We start from the raw sequence: 15613 nt of genomic DNA, 5'->3' as shown, positions 1-15613 counted from the left end.
TGTATTAGAAATAAAACACCTGTTAGCAAAACCTACGGATCATAGTTCAGTTTTGCTGGGTCCCAGCACATATTGGATTAGGTTTATTAAATGGCTGCTAAAATGCAAAAAAAGGCTTTGGAAAAAGAATATATAGGTATTAAGGTTCCAATAGGAAAAGGGGAAGCTAAAAGTTTAATAAAGATCGAGACCATGCAAAGGTGGCAAGATGAATGGGAATCTGACCCTAAAGCTAGACACTACCATAAAATACAAAGCCAGGTTGGAGGGAAAAGAGTCTCCGCTCTGGGTCTTGACAGAAGAGAGGAAGTGGTATATACCAGACTAAGACTAGGTCATACGGGTCTTAATTCCACACTAAAAATGATAGGATGTAATGTTAAGGAAGATGTTTAACATCTTTTTTAATTGTAAGAAAAATAATACGTTCAGAATGAAATGGCAAGAGGTTGAAGCTGGAAATGATGGAAGGCTTATAAATTATATTCTAGAGGAACAATGGATGCAAAGAGACAGAACCAAAGCTGTAGTTATGTTTCTGAATGAATCAGCCCTAATGAAAAGAATCTAAGTTATTTATTTATATATATATATATATATATATATTTTTTTTTTCTTGAACAAAAGTCAAAAATGGTATAAAAGTCTTTTAGAGAGAAGCAAGACTCTTGAAATTGCAAAGATGTTGGGGTATGATCACAGAAATGTTTTGCTGCAAATAGTGTTAAACGTGTAGTAAGAAACATGTGGTGAAAAAAAGACGCAAATTAACTGGCAAGGATTGGAGAAGAATCAAACATAAAGCTACAAGGAACCCTTTATCCTTCAGTGCTGCCATATTCCAGAACTGCAACCTACCTGAGTGCCCAGAAGTACAAGGTGTTCAGTGCTCAGAGACATAAGGAAGGCTGAAACCCGACCACCGCTGAATAAGACACATAAGTTGAAACGTAGAGGACAGGGCCAAGAACAATCTGAAGACAGATTTTTCAAAGGTTTTATGGACTGATGAGATGAGGGTGACTCTTGACGGACCAGATAGATGGGCCCATGGCTGGATCAGTAACGGGCACAGAGCTCCACTTGAAGGTGGGGTTCTGGTATGGGGTGGTATTATTAAAGATGAGCTAATTGGACCTTTTCGGGTTGAACATGGACTAAAAATAAACTCTCAATCCTACTGCTAGTGTTTAGAAGACACTTTCTTTAAGCAGTGGTACAAGAAAAGGTCTGTATCTTTCAACAAGACCATGATTTTAATGCAAGTCAATGCTCCATCCCAGGGGTCTTCAATGGTTTTCAGGCCAAGGACCTCCAAACTAATGGCGAGATGGAGCAGGGACCCCCTATTTTACAAAGTTTGGTCCGCCATCTTTTATTTTTGAGCGTCGTGCTCTTTAGACGTGAGCATAAACGTGATCTGATTAGCTAGTGCCTGAGCTGTCGTACTGTCGCCTCACAGCAAGAAGGTCCTGGGTTCGACTCCGCCTAGTGGCCTTTCTGTGTGGAGTCTGCATGTTCTATGCATGTATGGACCATGGTAACTGAGCTTGTGAATCTAACGTGGTCGGGAGCAGGCTTCAATAGCTCCCTCTGACAGCAGCCCAGCCAATCACACAGCGTGCTTTAATTTCCTCATTCATTCAAGTACTCTGTATCAGGCGGATTTTATGAACAAAATAAGATGTTATGTTAAAGACTAAAGTGTTTTCTTGAGCATGGCATGTCCTTTTCTGGACGATCCTGTTGATGAAGAAGCGGTTTTACTTTGCAGGGTGTTAAACACGTCGGGAGAGAATATTGAGTCCCTGATTACATATATTCAGTATAACTACTTGTTTGAACGGTATCGTTTTTCTTCACAGTCCATCAAATTTGTACATGACCTCACCTGTCCTCATATAAGTAATGTCCCCCATCGTGGACATGCTCGGACATCCGAGCACATTCTTCGTGTAGTGTATTGTGATTAAATATGAGCACGGGTGTGTATTTCAAGCCTGTGTGTACTGTATTCTAACAGAGTGTAAAAAATGTAATGTTCTCACTGGGAATTAGTCAAACGTATGGATTATGATTAGTGTGTACATTAAATATTAACTGACAACACTATATTGGAACTTATAGCAATTTTCTCCCATGCAGTCTTTTTTTTTCTAATTACGGGTTCATACTCATACTCGTCGAGTTTCCCATCTCAGGGTAAATCAACTCAGAGTTTAGGGTTTGACTCAGAGTTTGTTAAACCTGCAACTTGAAACGGACCCCAGTTGTAGTTGTTGAATAATAAAAATAATCCTCAAAACTACAACTTGCCTAGTAATTGTGCACACAGTGTACGAGAAAAAACAGAGTAATACGTTTAGTTTTAGAAGCATTTTTGTTATGTTTTGTCAGGGTGTTTGGGCAGTCCGACATAAATTAATAAGTCTAATTTTCTTTTGTGATTGTGTCTTTGGAGGGAGGCCTGAAAGGAGGGGATAGGATTTTTCCTGTAAAGTACATTCCAAATCTAGCCTGTGGGCCCAAGTTACATCTCTACCGGGCCGCTGGTCAATGACAAAGTAAATGAAGGAAAAACTTGAACAATAAACACTCAATCATAGGTTGTTTCGTGCGTTGATTGCATTGTACAGGGCATGTTCTGACTGCCCTCTTCTCCCACGTCATAACCTTATCAGTGTCATCACGAGCCACCACATCAGCAACTAGATACGACTGAACCACCAGTGGTGTAGCCATCTTTCAACTATTCTATAAAGGTTTTGGAATGAAGCTCAGGATGTCAGTTACACATAGGCGTGTCTCCATTTGTGTGCACCGTGGGGAGCGGGAAAGCAATTCTTTGGCCAAAGGGAAAATACTGTTTTTGAAAAGTTTAACGTTAACAATTATGGATTGAAGCAGACTATTTTGTTAGATTAAAACATGCTGTGAATGAATTAAAATGATTTAATTGTTTTCTATATAATGGGAATTTTTCCTTTGAAGATTTCCATTTCAACTAAAAGCTCTCAGGGCAATCTCACAAAAAATCTAGAATGCACAATAACTGCAATTAAATATATGTACAGACAGTCACTCTTTGGCGTGTGAACTGGTGGAAATGCGTGTGTCTCACGGTCACTCTCATGAAGCAGTAACTGTAAACCTTTCTGACTCCCTCTAATTTAGCCCACAGTCAGGCGATAACAAGATGAAAAACGTTTAGAAATATACAACATACATCAGATGGTTTTCATGTCAGTGATGAAGGAGCAGCTTTGGTTTATATTTGGTTCAAGCTGCGCTGTTGCTCATTATGGATTAACATATACAGTAAATTGTGTGACTCTTTGACCAAGGGAAGCCTTAAACTATCAGGAGAATTGTGTCCCAAAGGTAGCCAACATGGTCTGTGTAGCTTTTGATAGTTTGTTTTACCATAAAAAAACAAAATACGGAAATACTATGGCGGCAAATCACTATCAAAATTCGAGAGCGCAAATCGAGTTGATGCGCGCACGTAAATCAAACATCCGCGAGCAAATCTCTGTCTCGCGGGAGCAAAAAGTCTGTCTTGCGCGAACGTGAACTTCCTTGCTCGCAAAGTTAATCTCTGCTCGCGCTCGAAGGGGTTTTCTACACGCTCGCTGTTGTTCTTTTTGACAGTAAGGGGGCGGAGCCAGTCCCCATGGTATCTCTATATGTAATTGGTTTCAATCCCCGTCTTTGGATTGGCTGGAGGTATGTATTCACAGAACCATAGAAGCTTATTTCCGCACAAAGAAAAAGGGGTAGAAAGTCTAAATTATGAGATAAAACGTTGTCAAAACACAAACGACACCTCTCTGTAACTTTAGTGGACCGTAGATGACAACCAGCTACAACATAGAAGGCTTCCATCTCTTGAGTCTCTCAGTCTGACCGTTAGACTGGGGGTGGAAGCCGGTGGACAAACTACGGTGGCCCTGAAGTGCAAAACACAACGGCAAATAGGAAAACACAACGAAATGAACTTCTTACTGAAAGGTTAGGGCCTTATAGCAGATAGCAGAGGACGGACCTTTCAGATTGGACAGATGGACTGTCTGTCTTTTAACCCTCTTAATCCGAAGCCTTTCGCCGGCAACGGAAAGTGACATGGAGGATTCAAATTACTGTGACTCCTTAACTATTTGCACTATTTGAATTGGATGAGTGGCGGGAGTGTGTGACTGTCTCGCGCAATGCGTGACACTTGAGAGCCTTGTATCCTTTCCTGTTAAAAGACAGACAGTACGTCTGTCCAATCAGAAGGGTCCGTCTCTGCTATAAGGCCCTACCCTTTCTGTAAGGAGTTAATGTCATTGTGTTTTCCTATTTTCTGTTGTGCTTTCCTATTTGCGTTGTGCGTTCCTATTTGCCGTTGTGTTTTGCAATTCAGGGCCACCGTAACAAACTGATGGTAGCGCCGAGAGCCCAACCAAAAGCCCAAAGGAATCCCATTGTAGTGGCGGGGCGTGTTTAGGCTCAGCTGCAGGAACAGTGCTGGAATGAGGTGTAATTGGCCTTAGCTTCAGCTTGGTGACTAATTTGTGTGTCTCTCTCATAAAAAAAAGACATTAAAATTATTAAAAAAAAAATGGATGCCTTGTAGCAGGCCTGCATCTACACTAGAAAAGCGTCTCTGACACGTACCTAACATGAACAGCCAGCTGCTCTGACCGTGCATCCCTTGCCTCATCTGCCATGATGGCATACATTTTGGACTTTGTCATCTCAGATACAATGACACTGTTTACTTCTTGAGCACAACGCTCAATCATCTCATTCTGAGATGTTGGTGAGATATAGGTAGCATTTGAGGGAGGGTTATATTTTTGAAGGAAAGCATCAAACTCAAAATTAAATGGCAAAAGTTCCATGCAAGCAAGAAAGTTGCCTCTGAATATTCCAACCAACTGTGCTTCTCAAACCAGCTGTGGTGAAATTACCTGTTCTGAGCACCAAAGCTGTCCTGTGGGTAACTCTTCAGCTTAACCTGTCTGGGCCCTGTGTCTTTTTCACCTAAATCATTAGTTGCTGCAGCTGCTTGGTCTGTCTCTTCCTCTCTCTGACTTGAGCAGCTTCCCTTTTCTGCCTCAGCCTCTCCTTCTGCATGAGCCTTTAAGATAGGTTCAAACATTGAAACATTAACTGATCGAAATCCAGAAGCCAATTTTATGACTTGGCATAAAAAAATTAAAAATAATCTAGTTTAGGCTATGACTTGGAGTAGCCTAGGCCTGACAACAAATGCCTATACATTTCTACCACAGTAGAAGAAAATAAAAACAACAACTCAATTCCTTCTAGACCTGTAGACCACTAACCTCCATCACACCGGCTCCTTCAGCCCTGTCAATCTCCTGATTCTCTCTCTCATCTGACGGGGCGGAGCTGCCACCTCTCCTAAAGAATGTTCTTATATCCATCTGGTCAATGAATTGGATGATATACCGGCACAATAGCGTTATGAGGGACACTATGACATTTAGTTTTCACTAGCATTAACTGATTATAGATAATAACATTCTTTAAGGACTGATAATATTGAAAGTTTTCAATATATTTCCATATTTCAATTGAGAAGTTTTGAAATACTAGAGAGATATATCAATGCAAAGAATAGAGAGATGTCGGTAGTTATTTCTTGCTAACTGGGGACAGTTTCTAACAAAGTAGCAAGCTAGCTTAGTTTTAACATAGCCCACTACAATATTCACTTTCATATCAAGTAAACCTAAAGCAGGTAACACTCGTTAACAACTACAGATAGCCATATTCTGTAACTTCTTGTACTTACAATTTCACTCTGTGCATCATTTACTTTGAACTCCTTGGCTATAATACTGGCTGTCGTTGACAGGAAACGGTACTAGTGTCCGGGGTTTGTATCGTAAAATATGATGGAAGACTATTGGATTATAATTTGAAGGGGGAGTAAACATACAAACCAGAACGCACGCACATATGTAGCATGTGAGAGTTATAAATAACTTGTCCGTATGGGAAACAATAGTTTAATTATTATTATTATTATTTTTTTAAGCCAATAATGCCAAATGATTTGGGGGGGCTGAAGAACATTTTAGGGGGGCTTAAGCCCCCCTAAAATGGGCCTTACGACGCCCCTGGTATCCGTCAATACACCCACAAATTATGCGAAAAACTTGACTGACCATGATATCCGCAGTTTCTTCGGACGAGGGGTGGGCAGCGCCACGAAGTGCACAGCCCTGGAGAAGCGGTCAACCATGTGCAGGATAAGCGGTTTGAAGATGGATGGATTTTGCCACCGAGTGGTAGAGTTGTGAACAAGTTTACTCTCCTTAAACTGTCTACTCGTTTACTGAAGAAACAGCACAATACTCAAACAGTAATGCCTGAATAAAATATGATACAAAAGACTTGAGACTGGGGCGGAGGTTCTTCTTCCAGCAGGACAATGACCCTAAACATACTGCCAGAGCTACAGTGGAATGGTTTACATCAGGGATCTTCAACTAAAATGTGAAGAGGGGGAGTGGGAGAATTCAGCTCTAGTTTTATTGCCAGGTTTTTAAACCTGGGCCTGAATGCATCAGGGCCTTTTCTCACGTGGAGGAGATCATAGCGCCTCGTGATAGCGTTTCAACGGGTTCTAATATATAAGACACCGGTTTAGAGCTGCAGTGGAAAGTATGAACAGAAACGAGTTTGTCCATTATGGATTAAATGCTCTACTTTCACTATCCATTTGTTCCTCATTTTCTCACCCGTCCCTTTCTCTTGCTTTCTTTGTCTCACTTGTCTTTTTCTCAAATTTCGCTATCTTTCTTTTCTTCCTATCGTCTTTTTATCGTCTGTCGCTGTCACGTTTAAATCACAACAGTTTTCTTTTAGCTTTGGGTCCGGATGGGATGGCTTCTGGGTCCGGATCCGGACCGCAGTCCGCCAGTCAGTGACCTCTGGTTTAGATCAAAGCATCTTATGTTTTAAAATGGCCCGGTCAAAGTCCAGACCTCAACCCAATTGAGAATCTGTGGCAGGATTTGAAAATTGCTGTTCAGATGGTCTCTACCAAAACCACAATAAAAAAAATAATAAAAATGTTTTTTTTATATAGGAAAAGACAAAGACAACAAAACAACATATTGTAAACGATCATGAGAATAACTAAATACAAATAAGCATCTTCCCTTAGATTGGCTGAAATAATCCCTTCGACTCACAACATGTTCCATATTCCAGGATACTTGTGAACTAAATCTAGATTATTTTCTTTCATTTTTCCCTCAGTTTGTGACAGTAACCACTGGGGTCCTCACTGCAGTAGCAGATGTCAGTGCCAGAATGGTGCACTGTGTAATCCCATCACTGGAGCCTGTATCTGCACTCCTGGGTACCGAGGTTGGCGCTGCGAGGCACAGTGTGAAGTGGGCACCTACGGAAATGGGTGCCAGCAGAAGTGCCAGTGCCAGAACGGAGCTAGCTGTCACCATCTTACTGGAGAATGCAATTGCTCATCAGGATACAATGGAGCTTTGTAAGTCTGAGGAAATAATGTGTGAGAATCGGATCCCAATAATGTAAAAGTAAAAGCTCATTGAGGAAAAACCTTTTGTGGTTGGGGGATCAGTCAGTTTTTCATTCTATGTTGCTGGATATGATATCCCACCTTATCTTCAACCACTTATCCGGGGTCGGGTCGCAGGGGCAACAGTGGCAGCAGGGGACCCCACACTTCCTTTTCCCAGAAAGTGTAGGGTCATTCACCAGTTCTGACTGGGGGGGGGGTCCCAAGGGCTACATACAAAGTGCCTTGAAAAGGCAATATGTAAGTATCAGTACTTACTACACACATATTTCCCACCTCCAGTTCATAGATGCTTTTTCTTGAGCTACCCTCTACCAGTTCATAACTGGGGGGTTATGGAACTAGAGGGAGAAACTGGAGTAGTGTGTACGGTAGGGCCAGACAGTCAGCGAGTGAAAATGGTTTGCAATCTACGCCGAGATTGCATTGACCGTAAATATCAATTGTGATTTTGGTTTATAAAAAAAGAGGTTTGGTACAAAAATAATTATATGCCAAGCTGTAAACATGTTTACTGCTGCTGTTAAGAGGTGGGGCTAGGGAATTGGACTTTTTTTTGTTCCTTGTGTATGTGCTGATTTTGTACCACATACGACTCACAAATCATCAAATTCATCTTTTGCATATAATGAAAAATGCTTTGTCACCGACATTGTGAGCAGCTTATTGTAATTGTGCAGGAACAAAAAACAGTGAAAGGTGCTTGGTGCTGTGTGAATGCTTAACAGTGATCAACAAATGGAGTGAGCTTATTTAGGAAATCATACTGTATGTTGCAGACTGAAAACAGTACCATAAATCTGCATCCAGAGGCAGATAGTGTGGGCTTTTAAAGATGAAAGAAGTCAAAAACAGAAACAATCATAATTATACTGTATCTCACAACATTTAAATGCGCATCAAGAATAATCTATGAATGCCATTTCACCTTTTGGAATGCAATTAACTAATCACACACATGAATGATGTATCTTTTCAAAAGTCAAAAGGACAGAAATTTGTCCATTTAATCAACTGCAGATTTTTAAACAGAATCAGAAAAAATGCTGTCCTCAACATCATTATCGTCAAACAATATTAAATATGCAGCTATCCTACAGCTGAGGTTGGTGACATTACAGCCCACAGTAGTGAAGAATTCCACGTTACTAGTGAACTTGGAGCTACTTCTAATTTACTTTAGTATTCATATTTTATGTTACTCAACAGTCTTACTAATACATCTCTCTATTTCAGAGGCATTTATTGTATCTTTTACTCCATTGCATTTATCTGACAGCTTTAGTTACTTTGGAGTTCAAGATGTTAAGTGCAGAACCTCTTATTCTTTTATGATTATTACAGAATACAACTTGTGTCGACCCTTATTATGACATTCTGAAATGTCATCAGTGTCTGCTTTACTATTCCACATTCTCAGAGAGCACAGAGAAAACCCAGAAAATCAGTCAGCCCATTTAGTATTTTCACAGACAGATTTCATTACAGCGCCACGCAGGGCTTTAGGCCCATGATTAACAATATCAGAGAGCACACACCATATACTTAAGCAGACCAGTGACGAGACAGGAATAGAAAGCCCAACGTCACAGTATAGAACTGCTTAGAACTGGGTTGACCATGCCACACCCAAACCCAATGGACACATCAGACTTATGTCAGACCTTTGCATCAATGGGGATGAGAAAATTTAGGTTTAGTTTAGTACATAAAATCATAATCTTTTCCTTCTCTTTACCAGCTTTAAGTGGGTCCGGCAGAGAATTATTTCCAAACCCAGTTTGAGTTTGTTGTTTGCACTGTGGAACCATGGATGAGATAATGAGGACCTACTGCATTAGTTTCCAAACTGTTTGTTTTGCTTAGCTGCAGCCACATTAGCTGAAGCTCTGTGTTCAAGCAATGACTGTGATTAACAGAAAGCTGTGGAACCACAACCAAGCGTTTTTACTGCAGTCAGCCAACTGTGGTCTACTCCTCCAGCCTACGGACATAGGATGGTGATGTGTTTTAGTTAATTGGGACATGAAGTTCTGGAATGGAAATTGATGTAGTTTATGACCACTGATGCAGTCTATTATTCAATATCAATCTAGCGCGGTCATTAGCTGGAGAGTCATGGATTGCAGAGGTTGACTGATTATTTTTGGTGAGCCAAGCATGCCGTTCCTAGTGTGGAGTTCATGGGGATAAGTATTGTTGACTCAGACTCTTTGACCCACTCATGTCAGGAATCAGAAACATTTATTGCTATATTTGACATACAAGGAAATTGACATGGCGGTTGGTGCCCAACATTGGACTATTACAATGAGAAAATGGACAACAAGACCAATAACCTGTGGTGAGGGAATTCAAGAAGTGGACCAGTGAGGCGCTGGAGGATCTTTGGGTGTGCTTGGACTGCACAGACTGGGATGTTTTCATGCTACCAACAGTCTGGATGAGTTCAGAGGCCGTAACTTCTTACATTGGCTTCAGGGTGCGTTATAACAACAACAAACCCTGGTTTACAGCGGAACTCCAAAAACTACGACTGCAGAAGGATCAGGCATTTAGGAGTGGGGACAAAGACTTGTACACATAGTCAAAATACAGGTTTAGCAAGGCGGTGAGAGATGCTAAACAACTGTACTCTGAGAAACTTCAGTGCTATGATGCACTAAATCCTAAATGAAAACCCTCAAACTAAAGTCATACAACTGATTTGTGACTGCTTTCTCAAAGATTCTAGAGAGAAATGAAACATTAGATACATCTATTGTTAAAAAATGTGTGCAATTTGCCCTCCTTCCCACAGGAGGCACCAAGTGGTGAGTCACCTCCCACACTATAAATGGAGGCCTATTTGAGGTCAACTCCCTGTTTGTATCTTGACATGAGTGTTTTGTCTGCTTCCACGTGTCTGTTGGACTGATTCCAATAACTGGAAATATGATACAATTCCCTAAGCAAAATGGCGTGGCAAAAAAACAGCAAAGTGAATGTAACCTTAACATTAAATCTACAACAATTGGTCCTTCAAGCCAAACACTGAGCCACGCTCCACATGCCGACCCAAAATGGCTGTGAGCAAAGACCTGTTTCCCGTTGGGTTCTTTTGGAACGTAAAGAGAAGTCACTCGTCATGGATTGGTACAAAGGTTTTTATTCCTCCTTTATATCCTCCGTGTATATGTGGCCAGAACACAGACCAAGGTGTACCTATCAATGGAAGAGGCTACATCTTGGTGTAAATATTTAGGAACCAAATCACTTTGCCTTCAGCATCAAGTGATGAATTAGCTTAGCCCCTCACAAAGCCAATCAGCCATGACCCTCGAGCTAGACCTCAATGTGCTAGCTGACTCGCTGACTACTATGGTAGTCATATGTCACGTTATAAGACAACTACACAAACCCATGGTTCACGTAGCTCCTGCAGTTGGAGGACTTTTGTCAAAAAGCCAAGCTCTACTCTCTCTACATGCCCTCATGCTAGTAGGGGTCAGTGTTGCCCCCAAGAAGTATAATTTTGCCCCTGATATCACGAGGAGAGGGGCAACAAATGCCCCCATAATTTCTGGCTTTCTGGCTGATTGCACAGTTTAGTATGCACAGTTTAGTCAGCCATACGCAGGGCTTCTTCATTTGTTGTAATTCACCTGTGTGAATAGATTGCTAAACCGAGAGACCTCCTTTACGTCCCTTTTCCGTATCTTAAAAAATGATCATAAAGACTTTTCAGATACTGTCTGTCAACACTCCAAAAACACAATGGTCCCACATGAACATAAAATGTAACCTAATTTAACTAATGAAATAATTGCAATTAGAGTTTTTCTTTATATCTATCTATATATACACACATACACACTTACAAGAAAAGAAAAACATACTCTTATTGCAATTAATTCTTTATTTAAATTGGGTTATGTTACATCAGGGGTCTCAAACCCGCCCCTTCCCACCCCCCCCTTGACCGTAATGGTTCAGCCCGCGTTCGGTCGAAGTGGGCTGCATCTGATCCGCACCTGAAATGAGTTTGAGACCCCTGTGTTACATGTTATCTATGTCATTGTATTTTTATGTGTGTGTGTGTGTGTGTGTGTATATCCTATCTAAGTTTAAAATGCAAAAAGAAATCTTTAATAGATAAGTAAAAAGCGGAATTTTAAACTCTGGAAAAATACATTTACTTTACCTTTTACTTTTTGAAATCACTGACTGATGCCGTTGTATCTCTACTGTGAACAGGTGTCAGGACCATTGTCCAGTTGGCACCTACGGTGCCGGCTGTGCAAAGAAGTGTCGCTGTGAGAACTATAGCAAATGCTACTACACCAACGGGCAGTGTCTGTGTGAACCAGGATACACAGGGGAGACATGCAACGCCCGACTGTGTCCTGAAGGACACTATGGCCTCCGGTGTGATAGGAAGTGTCTGTGTTACGCCCAGAACACACGCAGGTACGCAAATAAATACTGTACAAACTTTACCCTGCATATAAGAGATGGGATCAATTTGTTGTACTATACATCTTGTAATATGCCAAAAATGACTCTGTCTTCTAAGTTGTATCTTGTTAATAAGAATCCATATGTTGTTGCAACGCACTCCGGTTATCCGTTGTGTCTTTTGGAGCGAAATTACAAGAAGTCACTCGTTACGGATGACGTGTCTCTCATCTGTCGTTGTCTCAAGCCCTCCAGGGATAGCTGCTATTAATAATATGCAATATATTGGCAGGCCAGCAGTAATAGTAATTAAATATTATTCTGGGGATCAAAGATAATGCCTCTATATATTCCATATGTGATATATGGAAAGACGAAAACAAGATTCGGTGTGTTTTCCAGCTGAGGCCTCTAATGCCTCTTGCTGGCATCATTGCCTGAACCACGCCCCCTCCTACTCTTTCCTTTCTGCCGCTGCGCCCAATCCCTCCCCCGCTACCACAGTTGTTTTCTATCTGTTTGTCACTATGATGGTTGACCAGGCAGACTGTTATGGTCGTGAAGGAGAGAGGACCCAAATGCAAGGGAAGGTAAAGTCTGTTTTAATGAAGTCAGGATGGCCAAAAATGGAACTCTAGTAGCCACAAGGTGGTCTCACAAACGAAAAGGCTCTTAAGGCTTAACAGAAAAGATGCGAGCGCTTGGCCGGCAACGAAGTTCAGGCTGAGGGAGAGCGCACCAGACGGCAGGCCACCCACGTCAAACAGGAAGCTGGGTGAAACAGAGGTTAGGTAACAGGACAATACAGTTCAACACGAACTGTCAGGACACAACAAGGCAGGAGCTACGGGGCCGCAAGCTCAGGTACATAGATAACACTCTGGCGGAGAACAAGGGGAAGAGGCAGGCTAGAAATAGATTAGAGAAAGTAGGAACAGGTGAGGGGAAGAGAGAATGAGAAGCAGCTGGAATTAAGTGTGTGTGTGTGCGAGTGTGTGTGTAAGTTACAAGAAAGGGTTGGAAAGGAAAAAGGAGGAGGATACCCGATTCATGACACAGACAGCACGTTTTCGGCCAGCAGGCAGTGACCGGTTGGGCTGGCACATCTGGTGGTGCATCTGTCTGCAGAGAACAGCTGCCCTGCTGCTTACAATGGGAGAGCTCTGTAAGGTGGGCCAGCTGTCAAACACAATCCCTGATAAGTACAGGCTGGACCGTGCTGGACAGCAGAACTACCCCCGGCTGGCATAGAGAGTTTCAGGCCCTTGTTTAATACCTATGACGGCGAGAATGGACTTGACATTAATTTAAACATTAAGTTGATAATTCTAAACTCTGCAGTAAAACCAACGTAACGTTACCGGTGACGCGTTTCTGACAACAGATTGAACACTGAAGCCTAGTTATAATATAGCTCATGTTTAATAAGACTTGCCGAGAACAGGCTACTCTCTGCGGGGTAACCGCCCGGTGTGGAGAGGTTTGACGGTCCCGTTAACCACTGTACACCTCACAGCTCCCACATCCGGGAGCTAATTGTTAGGAAGGCACAATGTTGACAATCGATCACAGAAATGTTGCTTAAACAACAAACTTGTCGCTTGAAATAGTCCTAAATATAACGTTAGTAGTATTTATAAACTTCGACTTGTGTTAATTTTCCTCTGTCATTGTTGTTCCTCCGAGTCCTTTGTAATCAGTGTCAGGTACACTAAAGGAGCTACTGCTCTTTTAAACCATCTCTTCAAGTTCTGTTCTGATTCAGGCCATTTTGACGTATAAAGCCTTCAGCTTAGATTTATCTTTTTAACCTTGTGGGTCAACCAGACGGGAACCTCCGGTTCTGGAAAGTGAAGCCCATGGAGTGCATTCATTCTCTCTACTGATCAGCAGGGGGGAGGATTCCTCTGGTTGAAAAAGGAAGTTTAACTAAAATGATGGTCAGATTCAACGTCTCTAAGTCCTTCCTCCACATTCCAAATATGGTAACTAGATGACTCAAGGCTTCAAATGCATCAGTTCACAAACCACTGGGTGATGTCACGATGACTAGAGAGAGTGAACACGCTGGAGATTCAGATCTTTGAATTCAGTTATCGGAGGCACACATACTCCAATAAATCAAGCTCTTTCAGGACAATTCTACATTTTATACATTCATTGAACATTATATTGGGGCTTGCGCCTCCTTTAAACCCCTCCATTTGGCAGGTGCAGCGAGAAGACCCAATCGCAACTTCAAGAACAAAAACTACTTTACTCATGCAGAATCAAAAAATGAAGCACAACATAGACGAGACAACTCTGACTCAGCTGTGGCCCAGCGGGAGTGGGAGTGTTCTCTTCCTGGGGTTGAGGAGGTCCCTGAACTTGAGGCAAGCCTTTTGGTAGCTCCTAAAAATCGGTCGCGCTCCTCTCGTCTAGGAAATGGTCCAATATAAAACACAATTTTATAATATATATAGTACGGGGTTTTTGACCTGAAAAATGTTGTAGTTTACTAATACTTCCCCAGAGTATTGGGAAGGACAGAAACGTGTATATCCCAACTTTTATAAATTTGCATTTATCTGTAACTCAGCTTCATATGTGCCCCGTCAAAGGGTAAATAATCTCCAAAAAAGAAACATCAGTCAGGTATACACTCGGCGTGATGGCCCTTTGGCCTGTGTGGGCAGGGCAGACTTAAGTCCTCTGGGCTGACTATATTCTCTGCTTCACAGATCTGTATTAACTCTCATGGTTTCCATTTTCTTTACTCCTTTAATCTCTTCCGTCAGTCTAACTTTGTGTCCGGCTCATGGTACAGTTATATACGGCCCACGAGTAAGTATCATATATCATAACTAGCCCGTCGGTCAATAGGACACACACGGCTGATATTAAAAGCCCCAGAAGGCAGTGCAACAGCTACTCGCGACAAATCTGGCAACTTCTCTGCTGGAGAAGAAGGCGGGGCTACCCAGCGAATGCTCACATCGAGGGATTGCAGGAGAGACATGAAAGGGGCATTGTGTTGAATTCTGTCCTGTTGAAAGATACAGACCTTTTCCTGTACCACTGCTTAAATAAAGTGTCTCCTGCTCTTCTTACTAGCAGAAAGTTTGGGAGTTCATTTTTAGTGCATGTTCAACCCGAAAAGGTCTAATTAGCTCATCTTTAATAACACCAGCCCATACGGGGTACTTGCCCTGAAAAACGTTGAAGACCCCTGGTCTAGAAATCTATACCAGAAATGTTACAATAGCCAGTACAATAGCCAAGTTGTGGTGGTGCATCTCTGGTCTCTCATTGCTCCTCCTGCATCGCTCTTTTTAGGGTTTTCATGTATCGACGGAGTTTCTTCTTTTTGTAATAGCTGTAGCCAGCATGCAGTTCTGCAGTGTAATTTTAATTTTATAATGTGCAATTATTAACGTAACAAATAGTTTGTGTCACAAACTGTTGTGTCATGTTGTTTTACCCAGTTAAAGAGCGATGCATTTTCTAGTATGTAAAGAAACTGTATCAATGTGGAGAACACGAGAAAAAACTGCAAATTGCATGCATGCGTTACCATACATGACCAATTAAACTGATTATAATTCTGATAACTGA

The 15613-nt window shown here is 41.7% G+C and overlaps 1 protein-coding gene across 2 annotated transcripts in view; it reads left to right on the top strand.

Annotated features, from left to right (window-relative positions):
* megf10 (multiple EGF-like-domains 10) overlaps positions 1 to 15613 on the top strand; it is a 62068-nt gene that overhangs the window by 30485 nt on the left and 15970 nt on the right. For both annotated transcript variants that reach the window (XM_040198088.2, XM_040198087.2), the window contains exons 6-7: positions 7282 to 7528; positions 11816 to 12028. In XM_040198088.2, the coding sequence (XP_040054022.2) occupies positions 7282 to 7528; positions 11816 to 12028 (460 nt within the window). The remainder of the gene's footprint in view (positions 1 to 7281; positions 7529 to 11815; positions 12029 to 15613) is intronic.

The sequence above is a fragment of the Gasterosteus aculeatus genome, chromosome 14, assembly GCF_964276395.1.
Source record: "Gasterosteus aculeatus chromosome 14, fGasAcu3.hap1.1, whole genome shotgun sequence".
Lineage (NCBI taxonomy): Eukaryota > Metazoa > Chordata > Actinopteri > Perciformes > Gasterosteidae > Gasterosteus > Gasterosteus aculeatus.
This window is presented reverse-complemented; position numbering and strand designations above follow the sequence as displayed.